Source organism: Carex rostrata, chromosome 26 (assembly GCF_964058835.1).
Source record: "Carex rostrata chromosome 26, lpCarRost1.2, whole genome shotgun sequence".
Taxonomy (NCBI): domain Eukaryota; kingdom Viridiplantae; phylum Streptophyta; class Magnoliopsida; order Poales; family Cyperaceae; genus Carex; species Carex rostrata.
Genome location: NC_135943.1, coordinates 6,803,639 through 6,830,862, shown reverse-complemented (window position 1 = coordinate 6,830,862; position 27,224 = coordinate 6,803,639). Strand labels below are relative to the sequence as shown.

General features: G+C 33.6%; 3 protein-coding genes across 5 annotated transcripts; 1 reads left to right on the top strand and 2 right to left on the bottom strand.

The window, feature by feature from the left end:
* Positions 1 to 569: 569 nt before the first annotated feature.
* LOC144544234 (ubiquitin-like-specific protease 1D) lies at positions 570 to 7,038 on the top strand. 3 transcript variants are annotated; one of them, XM_078292670.1, is made up of 15 exons: positions 570 to 898; positions 1,613 to 1,664; positions 1,742 to 1,833; positions 1,962 to 2,233; positions 2,495 to 2,543; positions 2,880 to 2,941; positions 3,091 to 3,120; positions 3,878 to 3,973; positions 4,900 to 5,002; positions 5,141 to 5,235; positions 5,354 to 5,476; positions 5,573 to 5,690; positions 5,848 to 5,955; positions 6,248 to 6,442; positions 6,841 to 7,038. In XM_078292670.1, exons 1-14 carry the CDS (start codon positions 638 to 640, stop codon positions 6,401 to 6,403), a joined length of 1,617 nt encoding a protein of 538 aa, XP_078148796.1. In that variant the 5' UTR covers positions 570 to 637; the 3' UTR covers positions 6,404 to 6,442; positions 6,841 to 7,038. The 3 variants fall into 3 exon arrangements, with proteins under 3 accessions (XP_078148796.1, XP_078148795.1, XP_078148797.1); XM_078292669.1 differs by having other exon boundaries at positions 1,727 to 1,833; XM_078292671.1 differs by having other exon boundaries at positions 589 to 898; positions 4,912 to 5,002.
* A 2,391-nt stretch (positions 7,039 to 9,429) lies between these two features.
* On the bottom strand, positions 9,430 to 13,697 carry LOC144544233 (ribose-phosphate pyrophosphokinase 4-like). The gene is made up of 7 exons (XM_078292668.1): positions 13,491 to 13,697; positions 12,954 to 13,269; positions 12,116 to 12,211; positions 11,966 to 12,034; positions 11,555 to 11,683; positions 10,522 to 10,621; positions 9,430 to 9,837 (listed from the first exon to the last, which is right to left on the bottom strand). The coding sequence occupies exons 1-7, from the start codon at positions 13,607 to 13,609 to the stop codon at positions 9,704 to 9,706; spliced, it is 963 nt and encodes a 320-aa protein (XP_078148794.1). The 5' UTR covers positions 13,610 to 13,697; the 3' UTR covers positions 9,430 to 9,703.
* Positions 13,698 to 14,541: 844 nt separating this feature from the next.
* FDH (formate dehydrogenase) lies at positions 14,542 to 19,102 on the bottom strand. Its single transcript, XM_078292667.1, has 8 exons — positions 18,896 to 19,102; positions 17,917 to 18,088; positions 17,166 to 17,351; positions 16,546 to 16,741; positions 16,150 to 16,308; positions 15,889 to 16,013; positions 15,246 to 15,358; positions 14,542 to 14,876 (listed from the first exon to the last, which is right to left on the bottom strand). Exons 1-8 carry the CDS (start codon positions 18,980 to 18,982, stop codon positions 14,763 to 14,765), a joined length of 1,152 nt encoding a protein of 383 aa, XP_078148793.1. The 5' UTR covers positions 18,983 to 19,102; the 3' UTR covers positions 14,542 to 14,762.
* Between the last annotated feature and the right edge of the window lie 8,122 nt (positions 19,103 to 27,224).

The window sequence follows — 27,224 nt, the reverse complement described above, 5'->3', positions numbered from 1 at the left end:
TGTGGGCCGTCCATAGTGGGGGCGCTCCACTGGGAATTTTGGGCCGCCCCAAGCCCAGACGGCCAGGGCATAAATAAAAAAAAAACAAAGGTTATTTTAAATTTTTTCTTTTAAGGATATTAATAAAAATGGCCGGAACGTTTGAGACAAAAGGAATATGCTGAATTACAAACGCTGTATATATTATGAATTGAGAATTGAAATTGAATTATTTCATGTTATATATTTATTTTTTAAATATTTTTTTGTTATCATAAAAATAGGTCTCACCTTCTGCCCTCGAGAGTAGAAATCTCTGCATCTGTTTTCTCTGCAATAATGGAATTCGTATTCCCTCAGGTTACAAGACTGAGTAGAATTGAATCGGACGGTCCGAAAATGGCTTGGCAAGCATATCAAAGCACAGATAAAATCTAAACCGTCCATTTCAATTGTGTTGGATCAGGTACCTGAGAGGATACGGATCCGCAATAACGTCTCTGTATTCGAATAAAAAATAAAAATAAATAACGTCTCTGTAATAAAAATATGACAATTAAAAGAAAATAGGACAAATTTGTTGTGCTTGTGCGCCTTTTGCTTTCAACACCGCATTTTTTTACTTCACTTCCCAGGACCAGGGCCCAAATTAAAGCCGATGGAGAGAGGCGCCCCCCGTCGATCGCCGCCGCAATCACCGGAAACCTCCGATGGTGGCGCGGGGGAGGCGGTTTCTGATCCACTCTTCTCAGTGTCGGATAAAGATATACAGGAGAAGATAGAGCGATTGACAACTTTTCTCTCTGGCAAAGGCTTCTCTTCTCTTCCTGACAAGGGAAACAAAATCCGAGTACAGATACAACAACTAAAGGAAGAACAACAACGCCGGAGGCAGCACCCTGTTAGGGTTGTCGATGAGGTCTTGCCAATTTTTTTTTACTTGAAATCCGAATTAGGTTTTTGATCTATGATTTCTGTTTGAGGGCTTGGGGATAGTGAGGTGGTATCCAAAATTCGAAGATTTTTGTTTTCTCTTAATTGTGAGCATAATACACTGAACTGGGGAAATCTTGATTTCAAAATGGTTGTCAGGACCGCACTCGAGTATCTGTATGCATGAATTCCGGCAACATTATTTAAATTTCTGGGTGTCCATGTTGTGTCCCTTTTTCCGTAAGTTAAATTTAAGTGTTAGCTTTCTTTTGCTGTCTGAGAATGCTGTTTCGAAGTGGTGGAGCCACATTGAACCATGGGTAGGCAACTTCTTATTTGAAAACCGGGTATAGGTCTCTCTATAATCGGGCAGTTGCCTACTATGGAGAAAGTTTTGCCTGCCCACAGTCTGAATTGGTTAATTAACGGCAATTCACAACTCACTAGTCATACCAGCAAATTTTTTGCCTAACCTGGTAAAATTCCTGGCCACCCCCCTGCTGCTTTGTGGTCTTTTCAGACAGCAAGGCAGCACAGCCTGCGTTGCACAAGTACACTTTAATTACCAAATTGGTCTTTTTGCGAGTAAATTACTCAGAGATTATGGAATCTTGTGCATGTGAAGCCCATAGGTATATTTTAATAATTTATTTTTACTGCAATTGTAATGTTCTTGGATTTGTCTTCTTTTTTTTTGCAGGGCCCTGGGAATTGCGAGCGGGTCTCTCTATCAAAATGTGCAGAATCATCAGGTACCAATATTGCTTGAAATATTTTCCGAACCAACTTCCAGTTTAAATTATGTTGAGTCTAGGATTGTCGTATGTAGGTTCAGTCGAACGCCATTTAGCAAATCAGAAGGTAGACAATGATTCGCCTTCTTCATTTGCGAAAGCCTTCACTGAAATGTTTTCACAAAAGGTAATATAACCGCACAATTTTTATTTCTAGTTTCCCGTGGTATTTATTTTACCTATACTTTTGTTTTACTGTTTTTATTTAATTAGATTAATTTCAATGTTCTTTTACTTGTTTCTCGTTTAAATTAGGAAGGTGTCACAACTTGTGGAGATGATACAAGAATAGCTGGCAAAGAGAAATGCAAAAGTATTATAAAAGCCGATTTGAAATTGCATGGAGAGAGAAAAGAGAATGAGGCCTCCAAACTGAGTATGCAACAACAGAGTACCGTATCATGTAGAGATGTACAATTTAAATCTGTTGTCGTAATTTCAAGTGAAGAAAAAAGCAGACCTGCCAAAGACTGTAATGGTGCTTCTACCCACCTGGAGGATAATCATTCTTCCGTTCCAGCTAAAAGGTACATCTTCCATCTCTTCTTATGCTGTTGATTTTTCAATATTACTTTCAATTTGATCTTTCTAAAACTATACTGGTTAAGTACCAGGCTGGTGTTTTTTTTTTTTATGGCACCAAGGAGAACCAATAGGTTTGGCTGGTAAATAAGCATCCTACTAGTGATAAATTCCTTCTCAACCGGCCTTAATTACCTTAATTACTGATAGTATAGTTATTTGGTTTTCTGCGCACTAACCAATTAAACACATTTGAGCCATTGAAGGAAGAGAGAACATGATAGCAACAACTCAGCCAGATCTACATCAAAAAAAGTAAGCAATGGTTCATGATATATATTTTTACCAAGCTTTTAATAAACACAATCAAACTTGCCTTTAAACCGTTTAACTGTTTTATTAACATCCAAACGTTAAAATCCTCTAGAGGCACATCCTGCTAAATGGCATTTAGAAAGCGTTTAATTAAATATTGTTAAACTTTTTTCAAAAGCTTGATATTTTCATTTATTTGGTGGATTTTTCTCAATGTCAGTTACTTGTCCAAGTCATAAAAGGTTTCTTCCGACCCCTAATTGTCTCTGGCTAGGCCCTATTTGTTTCTTCTGTTGTTTGAATAATTAATTTTTTTTTCTTGTTTTTTTTTCCTAGGAAGTAGTACTCTTGGATATAGATTGCCAAACACCCAGAGAAAGAGAAAATTCAACTGAATGGTGAATTTTTTTCTCTATATGCGTGCGTGTGTTTGTTCATTCATTCTATTTGTCGTTGAAATTCATATTTGAACCTTGGGTTCTGTTTATCTTGTCTAAAAAATATTAAAATAATACCAAACAACTAACATATAGCTCCTTCTCTGTAGGGAAGAGCCTAGGGTCTACTACCCTTCACGGTGAGTGTTCTTTTAAACCCACTAGGTTTACATGCATTAGATTTTCTATCTTTATGCAAATGACGCTTATATTTTACACTTGTACATAATCTGCCAATATTTATGTACTCACAAGTATCTTTAATCATCTTTTAGGTATTTGCATACAATCCCAATTTTAGATTAGTATGCTGGAAAATGGGTATATCTAGTAAATTAAAAGAATTTTGATCAACTAATACAACTTTAGATATAGTTTCCCCTCAGATTTGTATTCATAGCATTAAAGAAAATTAAATTGATAGCGTATTTTTCCAAAGTTTCTGAAAGTAGCAGAGCCGCAATGAATTGTTGCGGCCACAAGGGGTGAGCAAATAAAAAGTAATCCCAAGCTGTAATGATAAGCAAATTTGAGCCACAATGATTCGATGCTTCTTGCTACTTTTGGAAATTTTGGAAAAATGATGCTAGTGATTTAATTTAAATATTTTTCTAATGATATGAAAAAAAAAAAAAATCAGATTTCCAGAGGACTTGGATGACCAAGTAAGAAGATTTTGAGGAAAATTTAAAAATGGCCTGACTGATTTGTTATTCGCGTAGATTTTAAAAATTTTGGTATTACCTGCAAATATGGAAGGTGGTTTTTGCAAAGAAGATAACCCTTGGTTGCATCTGCAGAAAAAAAAAAAAAAAAGCGAGACCTATTTAATGACAACCATCTAGATGTCCTTGTGTACCATGATTAATGGTATGTGTTTATTGTTATTATTGACAGTGAGCACCCTGAGACGGTGGAGCTATCTCCGTCAGCTTTGAACTGCCTTGAACCAGAGCGATACCTTTCTTCAACTGTAATGAACTTCTACATTATGTAAGCTTTACCCCCCCCCCCCCCCCCCCCACCCAACACACACACAGCTCCACTGTAAAAGATCCTTATTAAACGGAGCAGATAATTTGTGCATTCGGATCCGGATAATTTTTAGATAGGAATCAACTATCTGAATTCGGATACGGATTTGGTTCTAATACTCTAAACGGAGTGGATATCCGAATCTATCTGGAACCCAGATAGAGAAACCCATTTCTATTTTGAATCCGGAAACCATTTCCTTCAAAAACAGCTTCAGAAGTTGGAACCCACTTTTCTCTCTCATCTACGATGTCTCCCTTATTAAAATCAAATGCTATATATAAACTATTCGGTTCTATAACTGTAAAGCTTGTGGGACTAATACCAATCAGAATTCCGGAAATAAAATTTTATTTCGTCCTCCTACTGTACACCACTGGACCGTCCATTCCTGCACTGGATCCATATTAAATATTTTACTTCTACGTACACGTCCCTCCAGTAGAGAGGAAATTTTAAAATACCCTCACTTTTTTACAAATTACATATTCTACATTTAATTAAAAAAGTTAATATTATTCAATTCATATAACTATCAAATTACATATTTCACATATTTTTTTTTACAATTACATATCCCATATCTAATAATTAGTATTTGTATCTTAAAATTTATATAACTCAATTATCCGACATTTATTTGTTTCGTATCCGTATTCGAATCCGTATTCGTGGATTATCTGCTCCGTATCCATTTAAGGTGGATTTGATTTTACATTTTGACATCCGTTTACTATCCGTATTCGTATTGGTATCCGCTCACTGAAATGTGGATATGGATTTGGTAAGCATTATCCGCTCCAAATTCGCTTTGTTTACACCCCTACCTATAACTACTTTTGTAACTATTTCCTTATTTTGTTGACTAATGCATTTGTATTTAGGTACCTCCAAAGACCTGGTTCTTCAACTGGTACAGCAAGAAGCAACTGCTATTTTTTCAATACATATTTCTACAACAAGCTTGAAGAATATGCTTCACCTAAGGTAGATATTGTACCTATTTTTGTATTAGCAGTCTGGCATGGTATGTTCTACCAGTGGAACACATTTTTATGTTGGTTTATATCCCCAAATTGCATGTAGTTAAAGGATTTCTGAGATTTCAAGTGTAACTATATGTAGGGTAACAAGAAATTGTCATTTTTAAAGCTAAGAAGATGGTGGAAAGGTGTTAATTTATTTCAAAAAGCCTACATCTTCATGCCTGTATATGGAGAGTAAGTTTGTTATTATCTTCTTAGAAAAAGGAGAACGTAACTCTAGATTGAGTGAAAAATGACCTTTTGTTGTGCAGACTGATATATAATGTAGTTTGTTTGTGTAATTATTGTTCAGCATGCACTGGAGTTTGGTGATAATATGCATACCTCCCAAGGATGATAATGCGGGTCCCATGGTGCTACACTTGGATTCTCTTGATTACCACAGGAGCATCTCAATTTTTAATAATATTAACAAGTAAAACTTTAATAAATTTGCAAACTCAGAGAAGTTTAGGCTTCACTCTCTTGTTGTTCTTTTGGATATGCGGTAACTCTAGCTCATTTTTCTTAGGTACTTGAAAGAAGAATGGGCATTTATCGACCATAATACCCCTGACAAAAGTGAAATTCCTATACCCAAGAGAATATGGAGCAACCTCCCACGTAGAATTGAGAACAATATTGTTAAGGTAGAATCTGTCTTTATTTTCTTTTTAATAAAAAAAGAAACAAGGAGACTGCAAATGTACTCTCTCTTCTTTCTCAACTTGTTATGTACACATGGGGGCTTATTTAAGTACTTTCTTTCAGGATTGTATCATATATTTTTTTTTTTTTGTTCTATAGGTACCCCAGCAGGAAAATGAGTATGATTGTGGCCTTTTTGTGCTATATTTCATGGAGCGATTTATTGAGAAGGCCCCTGAAAGGTTAAGAAAGAAGGATCTTTCCATGGTAATATATGAGCGACCTTGCAATTCTTTTAATAATGATTTGTTGGTAACCAATAATTTTTTATTCAAGTGACAGTTTCCTTTTCTACCTACACGAGGCATACATTTAATACATCAGGAAAATAGATAAATTTTACATAATATTCAAAATGAAATTAAAAAAAAAAAAAAAGAAGCCCTTGGGCATTTTCAAAATGTTGCCGTACTTGCCCAGCAGCAGTACCCCTTGATAAGAGACTCTTGCCATTTTATTTTGAAAGCAGTGGTGATAAATTAAAATTTGATTTTGGCAGTTTGGTATGAAGTGGTTTAAAACGGTTGATGCTTCGGCCTTGAGAGACAGAATTAGATGCCTCCTTATAGAGGTTTTTGATAAAGCTAATTTAGAGAATGGAACACCTGAGTCTACATCCTCTGAAGGAGATGCACCCTGTCAAGAGAACAGTTAGGTTGATGTCCATAACTTGAAGCAGCTTTGCTTGGTCAAGGTTTGTGCCTTTTTCCTTGTTACTCTTCTTGTATGTTGCTCTGGACCATTGTATCAGATTTCTCCTTGCTGACTGATACAGTATGAATAGGTTCAGTGCCACTAACTGCTATTGACTTTTGGTTCTTTGGTCGAAGTTTAATATCTGGATCTTAATTTGATGTGGTGATTTTTGTATTGTGAGTATCAAGTAATATAATATAGCATAAACGTGAAAAAGCAAAAGGGAAAAATGAATAAATAGGTTCAGTGCTGAATGCCTGAACCAGCTTGGCTGATGACCCCCTTATATGCAGATATTTAAATTACCTAAAAAATGTGTAAAATCAAACTTTCATACTTTATATTAAAAAATCAATACTTAATTTCTTTGGTAACTTCTCTCAAATTTTGATGTAGGTAAGAGAGGATCTTGAAAGAAAAATGCCATGGGTTGGGAATTGTGGGATTTTGTAATTACAGAAATTTTGTAAAACAGCAGGCTCTTGCTTTGTTGAGGTAACTATAGAGGAAAATTTTAAGATGCTGCTGTTCTGGTTGCATTGAACCATCATGTTGTAAATTTAGACTGGCAGTAAATAAATTTTATGTTGTAAATCTGTATTGCAATGTATGTACATTCCTATTAACTTGTAAATACCCTTCGAGTTTTCAATAGGTTGGGTGCCATGCCAGAGATACAAGTGTAAAGGGGAAGCAAAACCTTTTCACTGGAAACAGGTGTCCGGTCTAAATTCCCATCCACTGGAGTACGCCAAACTAGAGGTGCTATTGGGTTGGGTAGGTCTGGATACTATTATATTTGGGTCTGTATTTTAAAAGTGTTTGAGTCCGAATTTCAATTCATATATCTATTATTTTTAAACTGGATCAGATTTGAATCCGGGTACCACATGTATTAGTAGACATTTCGGATTCAGTATTTTGGTTGAGGATGCCCGTAACTTATTTGTTAATTATCGGGTCAAATTCAAATCTGGATACAGAGTGGATGTATGTCATAATTATTTGAGGAACTTTTTATTTTAAATATAATTATAATTTTTTAAACATTTCGTATAATATATTATTATAGTATAAATTAAAAACTGCTCCAAAATTAAATTGATACTATTGTTTTTTCTTTATAATAATATAATTTTTGGAATTAGAAATTTAAATTTTAGTTTTTCTAATATATTTTTGAATTCAGGAGAGAGTTTTGGAAAGTAAAATATTGAAGATGTATATTAATATGAGGAGGGTTCAAATGCCTCTGTTATGCCTCCATTTTTAAAAACTTTAATAACTCAAAATTTAAATCTTAAAATTCAAAATAAAACGTTGGATATGAACTATATCAATTTATCTATACATGTGTAAAAAATGAGGAGGTTTCAAATGCCTCCATTTTTTAAAACTTTAATAACTCAAGATTTAAAACTTAAAAGTCAAAATAAAACCGTTAGATGTGATCTATGTTATTTTCTCTATATGCTCATAAAAAATTATCACATTTCAATTTTGTTTTTATGTGAATCAATAAGTTTAAAAATCAACGTCTAGAAATTATTCAAATTAGTGCATTTTTTACAAGCTCTTGATGACAATCAAAATAAAATTGAAATGTCATAATTTTTTACATGTGTATAGATAAAATGATGTAGATCATATCTAACGGTTTTATTTTGATTTTTAAGTTTTAAATTTTGAATTATTAAAGTTTTAAAAAATTGAGGCATGGTGGAGGCACAAAAAATGGAGGCATTTGAACCCTCCTCGTAAAAAATTATGGCATTTCAACTTTGTTTTGGTTGTCATCTTAAGCTTGTAAAAATGTATACTAATGTGGATAATTTCTAGATGTTTATTTTTTAACTTATTGATTCACATAAAATCAAAATTAAAATGTGATAATTTTTTAAGGGCACAAAGAGAAAATAACATAGATCACATCTAATGGTTTTATTTTGATTTTTAAGTTTAAAATTTTGAGTTATTTAAGTTTTTAAAAATGAAGGCATGATAGAGGTACAAAAAAATGAAGGCATTTGAACCCTCCTCTATTAATATATTTCTTAACATATAATATGATATTATTATGAATACTTGTTTCCTAGAAACGTTAGAGGTGGTTGTATTTCATAGTTATTAATATATGTTTTATATTAATTAATTATAAAGAATTATATAAACACTTTATTGGATATTTATACAGGTCTCAGATCGGATTCAGTTGTGAATCAAATTATTAAATTAAACTCATGTCCTATCCATTACAATATTAGTTCTGGCGAATTTGAATTGAATATTTAAACATTAAATATTCTATCCATTACAATACTAGTTTTGGTTCAGACTCGAATTGAATATTTAAATATTAATTTTGTAATTATGTTTATAATTTAATCGGTTATATTTTTTAAAACTATATTATATTCAAATTAACTGAATCTGAATCGGTTCTGGTTCTGATTCCGTACTGAATCGGGACTGGATAATCAGGTAAAAGTAGAAACTCTAAGCTAAACTAATGGTCAAGACGTTAACCATCCTTAGGAGGAAAGCCAAGTTCCCCAAACTCAATACCGTTCAATCGTTCATGTGAAAACCAAACTTTAAAAATATATGAAATAGTTCTGTTCGACTGTTCCCAAAGATTCTCACAAATATGAACTGATTTTCACTATTCAAAAAAAAAAAAAAAAAAATCTAATCTGAGGGCCTGTTCGACATTTTTACTGTTTTTGTGGGAAAAAAAATTCAGTTGAACTGAATTTTTTTTTTCCCACAGAAATAGTAAAAATCAGTTTAATTCTTGTGCCCATGCCCATTCCCAATGGTGCACTGAACAGGCCCTGAGTAAATTTTTTTTTCTCCCCCACATAAACAGTAAAACTCTTGACAGAGCCGAACAGGCCCAATACACACCGAAATGGGAACACTTTTATTGAGGGGGGGTTTTTTTTTTTTTTTTTGAAAACTTGTGCTAAAGCAACAAATTGAACATAAAGAAAGAACACATACCTTGCATATTTCAAAATCCAAAGTATAAGAAAACACATCATAGAATCAAGGATTAGAAGGAAAGTAAACACGTTAATAAAAACAAATGGCATCATCATATAGTCTCACGTGATGCATTAAGCAGCAGTGAAAGATTCTACCACTCGACCCCAATACAAAGAAGCAAAATCAAATCAGATTCAAGATATAACATTAACCAAACAAAATGTTACAGATGCCACCAAGTTTTCAAGGTTCCTTCCACTGAATTCCCGTTCTAAATTTGAAGAGCGTCCGCGATTGAACCTGCAAGGCTGATAACCTCAAATGGAGCTTTCTTTTCAATAGCTTTAATTGTGACAGGACATGAATCTGTGACCCAGAAGTAAGCAAACGGGCTCCCTGACCCATCTGAAAAGAAACACATTAATCCCTCGTGTCCAAAATACCAAAAAACAAAGGTTTATACATAGAATTGGAAACAACTTCTACAAAATCACTAAACCTCCACTCAAACAATTCAACTGTAAGCAGCCTGGATATACTGAATCACTAATATTTCAGCTCAGGCCCAGATTTTGTTTTCTTCAATTTTTGTTGATCAATTATAACATCAATGGGACCTGTCTACTTGGTTACATCTCAAGATGTTGTGCTCTCGTAGCATGGATGAATCATACTTGCCTGATTTTGGTTTTTATTGGAAAAGGTTGCCAGCTTAACGATGACCAACTTTATGTTGTTTCTTTTTAATTAGAATCTTACAGTCCATGTTTATGAGTATCCACAACCAACTACCAACAATATTTGATGATATGTGGCCAAGGTCAAATACTTTGGACCAGGCCTCATTAGACCCAATTTAAAATCAACCCAACAAGTTTAACGGGTTGGGCCAAGCAGTATTTATGGGGCAAGTGGTGGGTTGAAATTTGAATGACCTAGTTGTAATAAGAAAAACAGAAAAAAATCATGTGGCCTTTAAGCTGCAGGACTGAGAGTAAAATGGGGCCGGAATTATTTGGATTAAGCTAAATGGTACAGCTGATAACATCAACCCTACAAAAACGGTAGGAAATTTAATAGAGTACATACCGGAATTAGTAGCTTCAAAACGAGACCATGATTGCTTGGGGAACACTGCATGTGTCACATATGCACTAACTTTTTTGGCACCGTGTGCAGCCAATACTTTCTGCAGTAAGAACAAATGGTTAAACTGTCAAAAGTATTATATGATTATTACAATAGAGGTTATATGCCCAGAGCAAACTAAACTTGGTGCTACTTAATGTATGGGGAATTGATCATGGTGATTTTGTACAATGATCCATGCATTCTAAACATGAAGCTACAGTAAGGAATTGAATTTGGAGTTTGTGGAAGGACATTGTTGTAAAATAAGGACAAGCAGCGGTCCTTTGCAAGCTCCTAATAATATAAATTTTCTCCCTTTTGGCATAATTGCTTTTCTTTTGGTTTAGTTTTTGTACTTTTCAGTTAAGTCATGCTTTATTGTTTTCAGCTACCCTAAGCCCTAAGGCCCTGTTTCTTTGAAGTAGGACAAAAGAGAGATGAAAAAAAAAAAAAAAAATCTCTGCAAAATATTTGTTAACCCAAACTAAATTAAAGGTCAACTATAATAACTTTACATTGCGAAGGACAGAAGAAAAAACATTTATCGGGTATCCAGGGAACACACATGATTATGGTATTTGTGACAACCACCAAGAGCTGAAAGGAACACCAACAATAGTATTCACTTCAAATAAAATTCTCATTTCTTTTTAATTCCTCTCAGCCCTAGCATTAGGCACTAGATCGACTCTCTCAACACTAGGAAATAAGAGAAGAGAGGATAATGCCTGAGAATACATTGAAATCAACAATGATTTTATGTAAAAATAATGAAGGGGCAAAGTGGTCCAACAAAAAAAAATCTTATTTTAGGCCAAAGGTTTATTCCACTTGAGATTATCCTTTCCTTTTGATTAGAACTGTTCTTTGCAAATACCAAAGTCATGGCTGTCTTTCTCAGGATATAAAAGTAGGTTATTTTTTTTTTTTTAGGAAACAAAAGCTTAAAAGAACTATCTCAAAATTTGATTTCACACACTAATGTTAGTACCTGACACTCAATTAGTGTACCTCCTGATTGTACCAGATCATCAACAATAACCACATGCCTTCCTTCAGGATTCCCTTCCTTTATCCTTACTATCCTCTTATCCCCTTCTCTGACTTTTGCGCACACCACCTGAAGTATTTCCATTTCACAGTGTTAACAAATATCAGCCTGTTAATGACAGCAAAGCCATTTTGGAATGTAACCCCCAAAAATTTAGAATTCATAAATTGACAGCTTTTACTCATCCAATAATCTTCGCAAAAAGTTGCAAGGAACAAAGATGCATTAACAAATTTCAACATCAGCTTAATTAAATCAGTGAGATAGGTATCTGATTGTTAAAAGAGGAAGATTCTTAAAAATCCATTTGGTCCTAACAACTTCATAGTTTTATTAAGAGGTAAAAATAACCATGGGGAAATGCAACAGTTGTTTGTGAAAGCGCTTCCAAGCACCATCATCTGGGAAGGCAATTGTTATCTGCATAAAGAAGAAAAGTACAAGATAAAAAATAAATAAAGGATAAATGGAAAAAAGATAGGAGCAAGTCTTAATTCTGACATTGTCGGCATCAGGAAGTTGGCGGATGCGGTTCAATAAGAGAGGAATTCCCGTTTCAAAGCAAGGCAATACATCATCCCCAAAATAGAATCTTTCCTGATAAAAAAAAAGAATCGGAAACAAACATGGTGATTGATGTGGGAATAACAATAACTTGATGGCAAATGGAAAATCACCTATTCATTTATTTCATTTTGTTTACAATTTCATCGCAAAGCAAAGGCCAATTTCTGGAACACCATTTTAACACACAGAACTGTCAAAATTAAAGGGACTATACAATTAGCCCACATCCATCCAATTTAGCCTCGACGAACACCTATTGTACAGTTCTGCCCCCAAAAGTTTGCAACCTCAATTTAACAGATAATTAGGCTTAAATCACCCTCAGCTGCACATAATAACATCAAAAAAAGGAAATCATATAAAAATACTCTCGTGTGTCAGACCGGCAGTTACTTTCAAGCAATATGAACACGTAGTGCCTATGTCTGTAACCTTTTTTGACTGACACATGCCCTTCAACACACTAATACACATAACGTATTGACTAATGCTTATCCATGAATTGTACATAACTGCTTTCAAATATATTCTCCAATAACAGATAGCAAAATAAGCACCAGGCTCTCTTAATTTTCTAATTCTTAGAATGTGAATGACAGCTATCCGTTTTCCTATATCAGTAGTTCCTCAATGCTTTATTTTGTTTTCTCTTTCTTTTTTAGCAAAGATAGGTAGGTCCAATCGAATAGAATGAAAGCAACAATACCAATTGCAATTATCAGACGAACCCAGAACTCGTTGCCATATTTAAATCAACAAAAGAGAGATGAACCTGCAATGCATGAATGTCATAAGTGACCAGACTTGTGGGCCCGCCCCTCGACTTGGGAATATTTGAAAGAATTCTTGCCATGGTAAAGGCTGTCGCCACATCACCCTCCTCCTCCATCCTTTCGAAAGAACCGGTTGGAAAGAATGGCAGCACCAGTGTGAAAGAGGCAACAAATAGTTTCGGCAATGCATAAATGACTGAAATTTGCTCAAATATGACATCTGGTGAACTGAAGGATGCCAGAAACGCCACGTGTTTGCCCCTTATGTCTTGTGCCTTGTTTATAAATAAATTTGGGAAGCCATCATCAAAAGTCCTGATAGAAATTGGGGGAAACATTCATCAGATTTAATGCAAAATCAATGACAATTAGACAGTTGTCTCCGTGCCAAAAAAAAGGGGGAAAAAGAGGAATAAATTTAAAACCCTAAACCCTCTCACAATAACAACTAAACACAAAACCCTAAACCCTATCACGGGAGTTGGTTTGAAGTAACAGTGAGATTAGTAGAAAGAAAAATGAAGAGAAAAAGAAACCTCCATTGGATGGATTGGAGAGTGATAGAATCAGAGTGTTGCGCGATCTTACGCGCAAGTTCCTCCGTCTGAACGCAGTAGAACAATTGTATTTGCTTCTTATTACCGCTCGTCTCCATCTCTCCTCTTCTCTTCTCTTCTCAGAACAAAAGATTCTCTGCTGATTTTTTTTTTGACAAGACTATTGCGTTGCGTTGGGAGGCGGAGAGTGCAATGGCTAGCGTTCGTTCAAAAGTATTTATAATGAAATAAAATAAAATAATAGAAAGCGATCGCACGAGTACCGTTGGATTTCGACAATCATCTCATTTCTTCTGATAAATTAAGCGGAGTTCACATCCTCCCCGGTAGTACTGTAATAGGGAATCTTTTACAATTATTGGATCTGAACCGTTCTTTTTAACTTGGCACGAATCTCAAAGTCCAATAATACTTCCCCTGCGCTAGCTCGAATCCCAAAGCGGCTGGGAGTTAATCTTAAACCGTAAAGTGAAGGGAATCTTTTACAGTAATGGAGAGAATACTTGTTCAATTAAGCGGGGGTTTAGAAGGTTCTAACCTTTTCAATGCAAAATAAGGAGGTCATAACCTTTAGATGTCAATGATTACGATCAAACGGTGGGGCGAGCTTGCAAATTACGCCGCACTGTCTAACAGTCGGGTTTGATCTGAGATAGGGCCGTAAACGACGCAGGGAGAGGAAAAGAGAGATCGCGAACAGACGGTAACAGAGAATCGTGACATCTCACTTCAATACAAAATTATTCGATTGCTGTTTGTTCGTCTCTTCTCTGGTGTTGACTCAATTAAGATCGTGACATCTCCTTATTTATTATTTTTCCTGTAACCAAGCGATCTTCTAATTTTTCAATTTTTTCTTTTCTTTTTGTGGTGCCTTGCTGGTACAAGCATTTATGGCTCGCCAAAGTCTGTTAGAAGTCTAATTTTTTTTATTTCTGTTTTCTTTTTTAGAAAAAAAATATCAGCAAATCGATTCACTTCGCCAAACTGTAAATTTGAACAGAATGAACACATGAATGAACTTTGAAAATTTCTCTTAACACCCAAATGGGTCAAATGGATATTATCATCATAATTATATAACCTTACAAACAATTTATTTCAATCACATAAGAGTGTCTACACTCGCAACAGAAAAACACTTATTGGGGCCAAACACAAGGTTGCTTGATCTTTATTTCATAATTTCACATAACTATTCCTCATTGGCTTTGGATTCTTTGCAAAGACAGGTCTTAGCTCCACTGAGATTTACTGGTATTGGGGAGCAATTTTACCTTCTTTGACAATATAGTTCTGTGCTGGAAAATCCTCGCCCTTGAAATACCGATCAAGCATATCCTTGGTGCCTGCGGCGTACCTAATCTGTGAAATATTCAAGATTTTTAACTGTCAGATTTGGATTTACTAAATTTAGTTAAGAATTTATTACTTTGAAATCTGTTATCCACATTTTCTTATTCTTTTTCTTTCTTTCTTTCTATATTTTCCTTCTTCATTTTTCTGAAATTTATGTTTTGCTCTGTGTATGTGATCCTATCCCCTGGGCTTGATGTGGATTTATTTTTTGAACCAAAATAATTTTAAATTTTAGTGTCTTTTTGAAAGCACCAAAATTGTTTTGATGATAGAATATTGCAACCAAGATTGTACCATGGCTAATTAAGAACAAAGAAAATCACAGTAATTGACCAGCATTATTATACTCAGTTATTAGAGAAAAAGATGGTTAACCTGTCCATCAATAGTGGTGCCAGAGATATGAGGTGTCATTGCTTGATTGGGCATGTACCTCCATGGGTGGTCCTTTGGTGCTGGTTGTGGGTACCACACATCTCCACCGTATCCTAAAATATATATCATTTACAAATGAAATCAAGACATTCTATTCCCTATGCCAATGTATAAATTAAAGTAATGAAAGAAGACCTAGATGTTTGGCCAACTAATTTAGCTCAAACAAAACTTTCTTGTTTATTAGTTATTAATGCTAATGTTCCCTTAAATGTGTTTCACCCCTAAATGAAATTTTCTATTTAGCCTCCCAGAAAGCCTAAAAAATGCATCTTTACCCTTGCAAATAAATGTATCTATACCATTATAAAACATGGTAGAAGTTTGAATGCCTAAAATACCCTCCTTTGCTACTTCCCTCTGCAAATAAAGGAAAGGAGTGGACAGTTTGTCTGTATTCTCTTCTGGATAAATATGTAGACTATGGGTACAGAAGACATGCTACATTTCTCAAACTTCAAGGCCCAAGCATATGAGCATAGAATCGTTTTCTAATTTTGCAGGGTTGTGCCTGATATTTTGAGTTTTAAAAATTATCAGAAAACTTTAGAAAATGTAATTAATCACACATATGTGTATGTACCAGCAACATGACCACTATTGCATGCATCTACCATTGCTTGAGTATCCACTAGTGCTCCTCTTGCATTATTCACTATTAACACACCCTTTTTCATTTTCGCTATCCTCTCTTTGTTTAGAAGTCCCCTGAAATTCCAATGAAAAGCAAAACAAAGATATAGTATGAAAATTTGATCACGAAATATGGAAGTTGTTAGTTCACAAAATATGATCACGAAAATCCAAATGAATCAAGATGTAAATTCAATTTCTTCCAATGAACCTTGTCTTTTCAGTAAGTGGTACATTTAGCACTACTACATCACACTTAGGTAGCATTGCATCTAGGTCCTCCTCAAATTTCGCCCCAGTTTCTTTCTCCCTCTCAGCTGAAATTTTAGCTCTGTCATAGTATAACAAATTGCAACCAAATGGCTTCAACCTGTCAAGGAGAAGTTACAAATAAATCATTATTTTGTCATCCGTGTATATCTTCCAAGACCAAATTTTATTATTTTACGACACCTCAACAAAACTACTTATGCTTCAACTGGGGCATATTTCGGTACAATAGTACCAAGCTTTTGGAATAAAATAAAAAACAATGAAAGCATTGATCAGCACTTCACTAGAATCATATAGGAGCCATACCCTACCAATCTTAGGCATGTAAATGTACCTTTGCAGTAGTAGCTGACCAATTCGCCCGGCCCCCACAGTACCAACCGTCTTTCCCTCTAGGTCATAGGAGCGATATGCAATAGCAGCCACATTCCATTCTCCTTTTATTACTTGATGGTGTCCCGGTAAAAAGTTTCTTACCAAAATTAATATGCGCATTAACTCATCTTCAGCCACTGACACCGTATTGCTTCCTGTTTAACAGAAAATTAGTAGAGTAGGTCTATATGCACAACTACTAAATTTACTTTTTTGAAACTTCCCTCCAATATATTACCATAATTTTCAAATAAGACCATAACTGCAAGAGTGAATGGCAAATAATATGTAGACTAAGACTCGTGGTCAAGTCGAACAACAAAATAACTAAGTGGTCTAAGTTTTACAATGAAAAATTCTTGAGAGAGAACAGGACAGACCAGAACAATCCATTTTGAATCAGAATTACTGTCATTTCATAACAACATTTTTATGTCACAACAGAGTTCTATAACTCATCTCCCAATTCGTGGTGCTGATAATAATAGATCTCCCTTTAATATTACCTCCACACAATAAGAAATAAATCACTTTACAAATATGGTAAAGCAGTAGGAGCATCGAAACAAACTGATTCACCTGTGACTTCAGCAACTGTCAGCCCGGCCGCAGCAGCAGCTTGAAGATCAACATGATCAGAACCAATCCCAGCCGTTAGCAGGAGTTGAAGATTTTTGGCACGTTTAATCCGGTCAGCAGTGACATAAGCGGGGTGAAATGGAGTGGTTATGAGCACATGCATGTCTTCTATGTGCTTCTCTAGCTCTGTCAGTAAAAACACAATTTCTCAGTGGACTAAAAAAAAACAGGAACTTGGGCTTAAACATGACAAACAAAAGAAAAAAAATATTCTACTTTAAAAAAAAAAAAAAAAAAACCAAGAAATACATACTAACAAAGGAGAACTCCTGCCTGACAATACAAATGGAAAAAAAAAAAAATTATACAAACTTTACAATCAGAAGTACCTCATATAGTCATATGTTTCAAAACAAATAAGCCTCTTGTTCTTTATAATATAAGGCCTTTCGTTTCAAGAAAAATAAAAAATAATACATGCACCCCCTCCCTCTTGTTTTTATAAAATGGTCAAATTGCCATATTTTCTTCCTTATTACTACCGATATAAACAGTAGAAGATGATACTTTGAGCATATTTTGAAGTAAACTGGGTAGAGACAATAGAGAATATAGACTTTTTGCAGCGGTATGTGTCTATTTTCTATTCCTTGTGTGGATATACATGATATATATTCTTTTGCAGATATAAGCTAGATCTTGAAATGAAATTATTCATGAGAAACAGATTGAGGTTAAACAGGTTGCGAACCACAATTGGGCCCCTCCTTGTCGTCAGTGAGGATGTAGGTGTGGCCTTGAGATTCAAGCCAATTCTTGATCCCCAATCCATGTTCCAAACAGCCAAGGAAATTGGGGTTTTTCTCAGCATATTCATTTGCTTTGTAGAATACTCCTACAATTTTCTTGCTTCCGGATGAACCCTGGAGTAAAATGTTCGAATTCACCATAAAATTATCATGTGCACATAAAGATTAAACTTTGAACCATAAAAACTAGAAAAGAAATAACTTATAGTACCGTACTAAGGCATGTTATAAGAAGTGACAATTCCTGTGTTATGTTGGGTTTGGGTTCCTGTTTTTTCGGGTTTGAGGCACTTGTGTTCTTGTTTTATTGGGGGTTTTATCGGGCTCTAGTTTATTCGAGTTCAGTTTGTCTTGGGTCTCGCATCATTCAAATTTCGGGTCAACCGGATTCATATATTGAACTAATCAGATTTGATACTGAAGTTGTTTTGGGTTATTTCCTCGATAAGATTAATTTTGGGGAGCCAGATTTTTTAGGTGAAATCAGGCTATATATAAGTCGGGTTGAGCACATATAGGGATGTATCAGGTTTGAATTACAGGTTTACTTCGGTCTGTCAGCTCAGTTCCAGCTCAATTCAAACAGTTGGGTTCATGCTGGGGTTGATCAGATTCCAATCGGGTCGGGTTGAAATTGTGACAGTCAGATAGTGCCACCTAAGTATTATATTATACATAGTATCTCCTAATTGTTCATTTTGATTTTTGTACTTTACTTCTTCATCTATGAATTAATTCGACATTCTGATTATCTATCTCAAATACACCAATATCTAATATAACCTATCAATATTTGGAAGCAAAAAAAAACCGTAAGCTGATCTGCCCTGAAGTAAATTTTTAACGTAAACCCAAATTTTAAGCACTAGAAAGGGGAAAAATTTAGTTATGATAAAATTGAGAATTATTAAAAGAAAGTACATGAACAGCTCTGTCCAGGGAAGTAAGGAGAGGAGATGTCGGTCTCAAGAGCTTGCTAAACTCCCTTGACGCACGAAACATCGCCATCAATTTCTTAAATTTTGACTTTAATTTGAGTGAGAAATAGAGAGAGATACTGAGTGAAGGAAAGGGAACGAACAGAGTTATATATATATACTGAGATATGCGACAAGATAATATGCCACGCGGCGTATTAAGTGAGCGAGAAGACGATGGCGACAAGTCACCTTTCAGTTTGTCAAGATTTTCTGTGGTCAAATCGTGTTTCTCAGATCATTCTGGTTTATCTTTAATTCTTTATGATGATGTAAACACATGATTGGCTGCAAATAACGTTGCATCGGAGTGGGCTCTATTTTCTTTTGGTTATTTACGTCCTGAGCAATACATACATACTTAAAACGGGTCAAATTGTTCTCACTAGTCACCATAGTGACAAATGAATTATTCGGGTTCAGTTCGGTGAGATCAAAAATTCGTGATACGATAATAATTCAGGTATAATTCGGGAATGATTCGGAATTATTCGGATCAAAAATCTCAGTCCTGCAAGGAGCAAACAAAAAAAAACAAAAAAAATAATTGTTCTTGGAAAATTTGGAAAAAAATCGTGAATAATTCGTAAAATTCGGGAAAAATTTATAAAATTCGGGAATTATTCGGTTTTAATTCAGTCAAAGTTCGATCAACCGAATAATTCAACGTTCGGTTTGCCATCACCCCCAAAAAGAATTAAATGGGTATAATTCAGATATAATTCGGGTATCTTGTCACTATGGTAGTCACTAGTGTGGGAAAAATGGCATGGCGGAGCCAGCTCCATCACGGAACGGCATGGCACGTGTTACTGTTATGTGCCGTGACCACCCCTTGACATTTTAGTCACGGCACAGCACGCGAAAGATCCGATCACGGCACAGCACGTAATCACACGAGTCACGTGTAATTAGGACCATTACGTCTTAATCAAATGGTGAATCTTAAAGAAACTAACTTAAATTATGAAAAAATAGTTAAATGTGAGAAACGTGACCAGTTACGTTTGGACACGGTATGTGAATATACGGCGTGACTCGCGTGTCGTGACCATTCGTGTGCCATGACCACCCCTTGACATTTTGGTCACATTACAACACGGTACGTGTTACTGTTTACTTAATCACGGCACGAGACCAAAGTCACGACTTGTTAGTCACAACACGGCACATTTTTACCACTCTAGTAGTCACTAGTCAGTAACAGTAAAGGTGCAAAATCTAATTAATCAGAGTTGAGAGAGCTACCACATGTTAATCGTTTTGCAGAAAAAAAACATTGTCTACTTTAGCGGACTAGTCACTAGAGTCTAGTTCACTATACTCCCGCCGCCTGCTGGCTGCTTGTTAATAGAGAATGCTTTTCGCTTCAGTCAGCGTCAGTCCATACTTCTCGCGAATTCGTATCTCTGAGATAACTCAAACTTTGCGTGACCGACGTGTCCGGTGTCTATTCGGGGTGACGTAGGGGGCAGTATTATTTGAGCTTTGAGATTCGCGTAGAGCGTATTGGAACGGTTGAGATTTTCCAAAATGTCACGCAAAATATGAGATATTTCAGAGGATGCGAATTTCCATGTCGCTCATACCAACCAAACAAAGATCCGGTCCTGCCCCTGTCAAATATTTTAAAAAAAAAAGATCCGGTCCCGCGGAGGAAATTTCCTACCCAGATAGAGTCCGTTCGATCGCTCTCCGCGCAGGAGAAGAGCAGTACTCATTCGAGTCGTCATAACAGCTAGCACGCCTGATCGGTCGAAAATCTGGACTGTTCAAATATTTCTGCACGCATCTTAAAGCACAATATTAGGAACCCCCGCATCCGGACAGGCGGACACTGAAATAATGTTAACTCAGCTTTAGATAAACTGAAAATTTTAAATATCTCAGAGAATACATACTCACATACTCGGGAACATTATTTTACTATGTAGACCTAAGTATAAAGTCTTTAATTTTATTCCTCTATAATTTATTTATTTTTTAAAAGAAAGCGGCAATGATTTACTTGCATTAATCTCTTATATATGATCAAGGTTATCGTTTTACTTTAACTATTTAAATCAGTAAAATGCTAAAATTACTCTACTATCTTCTCCAAACTAAAAAAAGAAATACAAAAAAAAATCCTTTATATCATTAGTAAAGAAATAATTATACTGAAGGGTGTTAAATTATACTGAACGAAGTGTAATAATTTTATATTTTTAAAGGTGATTTTTAATATACCAAAAAATATAAACGGTCGTCATGATTTGATTGGATAATTGTTATTAGATAAGATCATTTTGGTAAAACTGTAAGAACTTATTCGGCTGCCACTGTGTGTGTGGAAAAAAAAATTCACTCTGAGTGAATTTTTTTTCCATACCGCATAATATTTTGATCAGTCAAATTGAATTTCAATCCAAATTCATTCTTATTTCCGCCTGACAGCCAAAGAGACCCTAAAACTGTATAAGTTGGTGAAAAGCTGAAAGTCTGAAACCCATAAAATATCTTTTGTGTTTGTTGTGTGAATTGAGAGTTGCAATTTGCAAAAGAATCCACTTTAGGGTGGCTGCTATTTCGTGTGGCACTGATGAGTCGGTGTCTAGCTTTGCCTTTGAGCCATCTCGGTAGCGATAGCGATTCCCGACAAACCAAACCAAACCCCAAATCAGTCCTTCGTACTCTGTAGACCCGGCGGCTTTTATCTTACTCACAAATCAGTGTCGGCAGCCTCAGCAAACCTTCCTTTGATTCAGGTGCGCTCCCCCTCGGCTCGGTTTGCAATGTATCTCATTGTCTCAATGTTTTTATTCAAACATTTTTATTCAATTTTGTCACGTTATGATGCTCTTGAGAATGATGTATAATATATGCGCAAGAAAATAAATAAAATATACAACAACAATAAAATGGAGACAATAATATATAGGTCATACAATAGTTAATATAAAAGATGGTCCATACATGATAAAAGGTTAATTAAATAACAATTAAATTAGACGAGTTTAATTTTTACATTGCAAGTTTCTAAGTTGCATTTTATTGTGTCATGGTTAAATTTCATCAATGTATATGCGCAAGAAAATAAATAAAGGGTGTGTTTGATCACTCAAGAATAGAGTTATTATTGGATTAGCTCCACTATTCTCAAACCATGGTAATTCAAGCATAAATTATCAAGGGAAAATTTCTAGTGTGCTCATTCAAACTTCCAAAATAGTCAATTTCCCCATAAATACATCATAATAGCTAATATCCCCATATAAACTTAGAATAATTATACTAATCCCCCCCACCCCTGTCCCCCCATTTATCCCAGTACTCTCTCTCTTTCCAAATTAACTTCCTTAACTGCCTTTTACCCCCCCCCCCCCATTAATTCTGCTAAGAATTTTCATTTATCCCCGCATTAATTATACTGCCCTTTTATTAACAATCCCCGCATTAATTATATTGTCCTCTAATAACAATCCCCGCATTAATTATACTTTCCTTTAATAACAATTCCCGCTAACAATTATTTATTGATGTTCAAGAAAATATTTATCATTGTTCTGACAAGTATTTATCCTTATATCTTAGAAGTATTTATCATTGTCCCTGACATGTTAATTGATTAAACATTACTTATTGACAAGTTCAAGAAAGTATTTATCATTGTTCTGACAAGTATTTACCATTATATCTGAGAAGTATTTATCATTGTCACAAACGTTTTACTGTAAGTTGCAATTATGTCTGAGACGTATTTATCCATGTAACATAAAGTATTTATCATTATGCCAGAGAAGTATTTTACTGTAAGTTGCAATTATTTCTGAGAAGTATTTATCCATGTAACATAAAATATTTATCATTATGTCTGAAAAATATTTATTATTGATGTTTTACTGAAAGTTGCAATTATGTCTGAGAAGTTTTTATCCATATAACATAAAATATTTATCCATGTAGCATAAAGTATTTATCATTATATCTGAGAAGTATTTATCATTGGGTGAGGGGATTGTTTCTTTAATGGTCCCTAGTTGTACGGGGACAATCAAAAAAAAAAAATTTGTGCGGGGATAACTGATAAGTATTTATGAGGGGATTGTTTATTTAATGATCCCCAGTTGTGCGGAGACAATTGATGGATTGATTTGTTCAGTCATAAATAAATATCATTGCATAGGGATTAATACTTTGATGCTTCAAGTTAGATACTAACAGTTTCTATGGAGTATTAATGATTGGGTGGTCCCCCATGACTTTTTTGGCAGTTAGTGCGGGGTTTTTTGCGGAGTTGAGACTGAAGAGATTGTTACCAGGATCCATAAACTTAACTTTCTTTCTTTTATCCCCTTTCATTCATTTTATCTTTTATTTAATTATTTTCAAAATTGTATTGACTAATATACCCTTCATTAAAATGGAGGTGTCCATTAAACTCTAACAGTGATTGAACAATAGCTAAAACAAGAACGTTTCATCTTCCTTCCTTGATCGACTGATCTCTTCACCTTATTTCTTCTCCTCTCCTCTCTTCTCTTCTCTTGGGTTCAATAAATTATTACCTATCTAAACTATCACCTTGTGTGAGCTGAGACAGAAGTATTAGAGTAATACGTAGAATCAGTTGCCAATTCACGATTGTAACAGATTATAGGATTAGTGACTGGTCAAAACCAGTATTTAGAAACTAATTAACATAACTTTTTGAAGGCATATAGCGTCCAAGAAAGACAATCAAGAAATGAAAAACACTCTCCTTTGAGCTTTATTCTCTCTCTCTCTCTCTAAACTGTAGAACTCTAAATTCTTCTCTGTACCATTACATTCTTTAAGAAGTTATCATCACGAGCCTAGCAAAGGAACCCCGAGCATAAATCTCTCTCGCATTTCCTGTTGTTTCTCTGAAATGAAAGTTCGTGTCTTGGCGATATCGAGCTGTCGGGTGAAAGATAGTGGCGCCATTGATGAGTGCTTGTCTCTAATTTGACGCAATTTACACAAATTACTTTTACTTTTAATCTGGTACAACTTTAAGGCATATTTAAATTGATTGGGAACTTGAAAGTTTGACAAGTATCTGTTTTTATGTGCTAACCGGTCAATGTTTCATATGCCACTTTTATTAGATTTTTCTTTTTAATACAATGTTGTGTGCTATAATAATAGTACAGTACAACCAATGATTAACTAACCATGTGTTAGATTTAAACAGGATTTTTATAGACCTGCAATTAACAGTCTAGCTAATGAAGAATCATTTGCTTCAATGTAAATGGGCGATTCATGGTTCTTTAATATAAAATCCCAATTAGTGTGGTTTAAACTAAATTAAAAGGGTGATTATTTCTATTTTTCATCTGGTTTGAATATCTCGGCTATTGATTTTCTTTTGTTTCAGAATTTATTGTTATACGTTTGTTTTCAAGTTTGTGTGTTGCACTTTTCCTTGCGTAAATTGCTAGCTTTTTGTTTTGTGATTATATTGTTTTGCCAATAATAGCAATTATCTTGTCTATGTTAAAGGTTTGTATAATTTAAGCAAATGGCTTGATAAGAAAGCTAGAAACTCATATCATATTATTTTTGTGCATTCGATGAGCTAATTTAGATGGGATGCTTTAATAAAAAAGCTGTGAGGTATTTTACTATGGGATGATGAAGCAAATATAAACGTGTGATTTGTTGAAATAGCTTGTCTTGAAAATGTTCTATATTAGTTTATCAAAAAAAGAAAATGTTCTATATTAATGGAATTTGTGGTACAAATCAAATACAGCTGAGCTCAATTGATAAAATCCAAACTAAAATAACATATTATGAAAATCTTTCGTTTCAGAGAAACAACAGGAGATGCGAGAGAGATCTATGCTGGAGGCTCGTGCTGATGGTCTTAGCTCACACGAGGAGAGATCTCAGATAGGTCCAATTTTATTGAACCCATGAGAAGTGATGAGAGAAAAAGAGAGAAGGTGAAATGAAACGATCAGGGAAGGAAGATGAAGCCTTTCCAGTTTTAGCTCTTATTCAATAAAAGGACTCTCCATTTTAATAGAAGGGTATATTAGTCAATACAATTTTTAAAATAATTAAACAAAATATAAAATAAATAAAAGGGGATAAAAGAAAGAAAGTTAAGTTTATATGGGAATATTAGCTATTATGATATATTCATGGGGAAATTGGCTATTTTGAAAGTTTGAATGGGCACATATAAAATTTTCCCAATTATCAAATTGGATTAGCTCAAGAATAACTCTATTCTACTAACTCATAGAAATGATGGGTCAGTAAGAATAGAGATAATGGGGTTAGTAATATTAATAAAATATTTGATTCTTTTCAATTATAGTTAGTTTAACTTTTAAATTAATATTAAATAAAATATTTAATTAGTATTAAATAAAATATTAGTTTAAATATTAAATGTAATATAATATTAATTTAAAATATAGATTAGTATTAAATAAATATAATATCAAACTAGATTAATATTAAATAAAATGTTAAATTAAATATCACATTGTAGTTATTTAAATATTAAATATAATATAATATTAGTTTAAATATTAGATTAGTATTAGATAAATATAATATCAGCTTAGATTAGTATTAAAAATATTAAATTAAATATAATATTAGTTTAATATTAAATGTAATATAATATTAATTTAAATATTAAATTAGTATTAAATAACAATAATATCAAATTAGATTAGAATTAGATGAAATGTTAGATTAAATTAAATATAATATAATAAATTTAAATATTTAATGTAATATAATATTAGCATAAAAGTTAAGTGTTGAATGTAATATAATATTAGTTTAAATATTTAAATTAATATTAAATCAATATAATATCTGATTAGATTAAACATTATTAAATAAAGTATTATATTAAATAAATATAATATTAATTTAAATATTAAATGTAATATAATATTACTTTAAATATTAAATGTAATATAATATTACTTTAAATATTAAATGTAATATAATATTACTTTAAATATTAAATGTAATATAATATTACTTTAAATATTAAATGTAATATAATATTACTTTAAATATTAGATTATAATCAAATTAAATATAAAATAATATTAGTTTAAATATTAAATATAATATAATATTAATTTAAATGCTAAATGTAATATAATATTATTATAAAAATTAGATTATTATTAAATAAATATTAGATTAAATATAATATAATATTAGTTTACATGTTAAATGTAATATAATATTAATTTAAATATTAAAGTAGTATTAAATAAAATACTAAATTTGTATTAAATAAATAGAATGGCATATTAAATTAGATTAGTATTAAATAAAATATTACATTAGTATTACACAATATTAGTTTAAATGGAATATAATATTAGTTTAAAATATTAAATTATTTTAATCACTATTTTATTCATTCCCTCCATTACTATTCCAAACATACAATTCAAACGATATTTTTACTAATCCAAATAGTTCAGAATTAGTGCTATTCTCGAACCACTCGGGTTAGCACTATTCTCAACCGCTAACTCAAAAATCGCTATTCTTGCACTAATCATTGCACGATCCAAACGTAAGAATTTACTTCTCGTCCATCGCCACACTACTACATTGAATTTGTATCCTCTGCATTAACTCAAAAAAGAATCTTTTGAGTTAATGCCTTTGGACCGTTCGATCAACTTTAAAATTCGTGTGAATTAAGTCCGCACTAATATTAAAGAATTCCTATGTTTTAGACGAGGACTGAATGGGCTACGTTTATAATAGGACGGCCGATATGTATTAACTCAAAAGATGCTCTTTTGAGTTGATGCAAACGATACAGACTCCTGGGAAAATGGGATCTGCATCCTCCCAGGTACCTGACTCAACAAAATTGAAACGAACGGCCCATATTTAATATCAGCCGGTGCCTGTTCAAGATTTTGTGCTTTGAGATTCGTGTCTAGTTAAAAATTTCAATCTTTAACCGTTCAATTATGTGACAGAGGGGGCAGTATTACTTCTGTATCATTTTCACACTTCATAAAATTATGTGAAATATAACATGCAAAAGCGATTAGATATTGCTTCATGTATTTATATAAGGGTGCATATTTTCAAAATCTTGAATCGCATTTTAAAAACTCCAAATATTCTCTTGACAACATTATGAAGTTTTGCACAACAATAATTGGATAAATCTTCCGAAATTTTGTATCTATTTTGTACAAGTATTTGTTAATATTATGTCAAATGATAAATCGATACGAGAAAAACAAAACTAACATGTA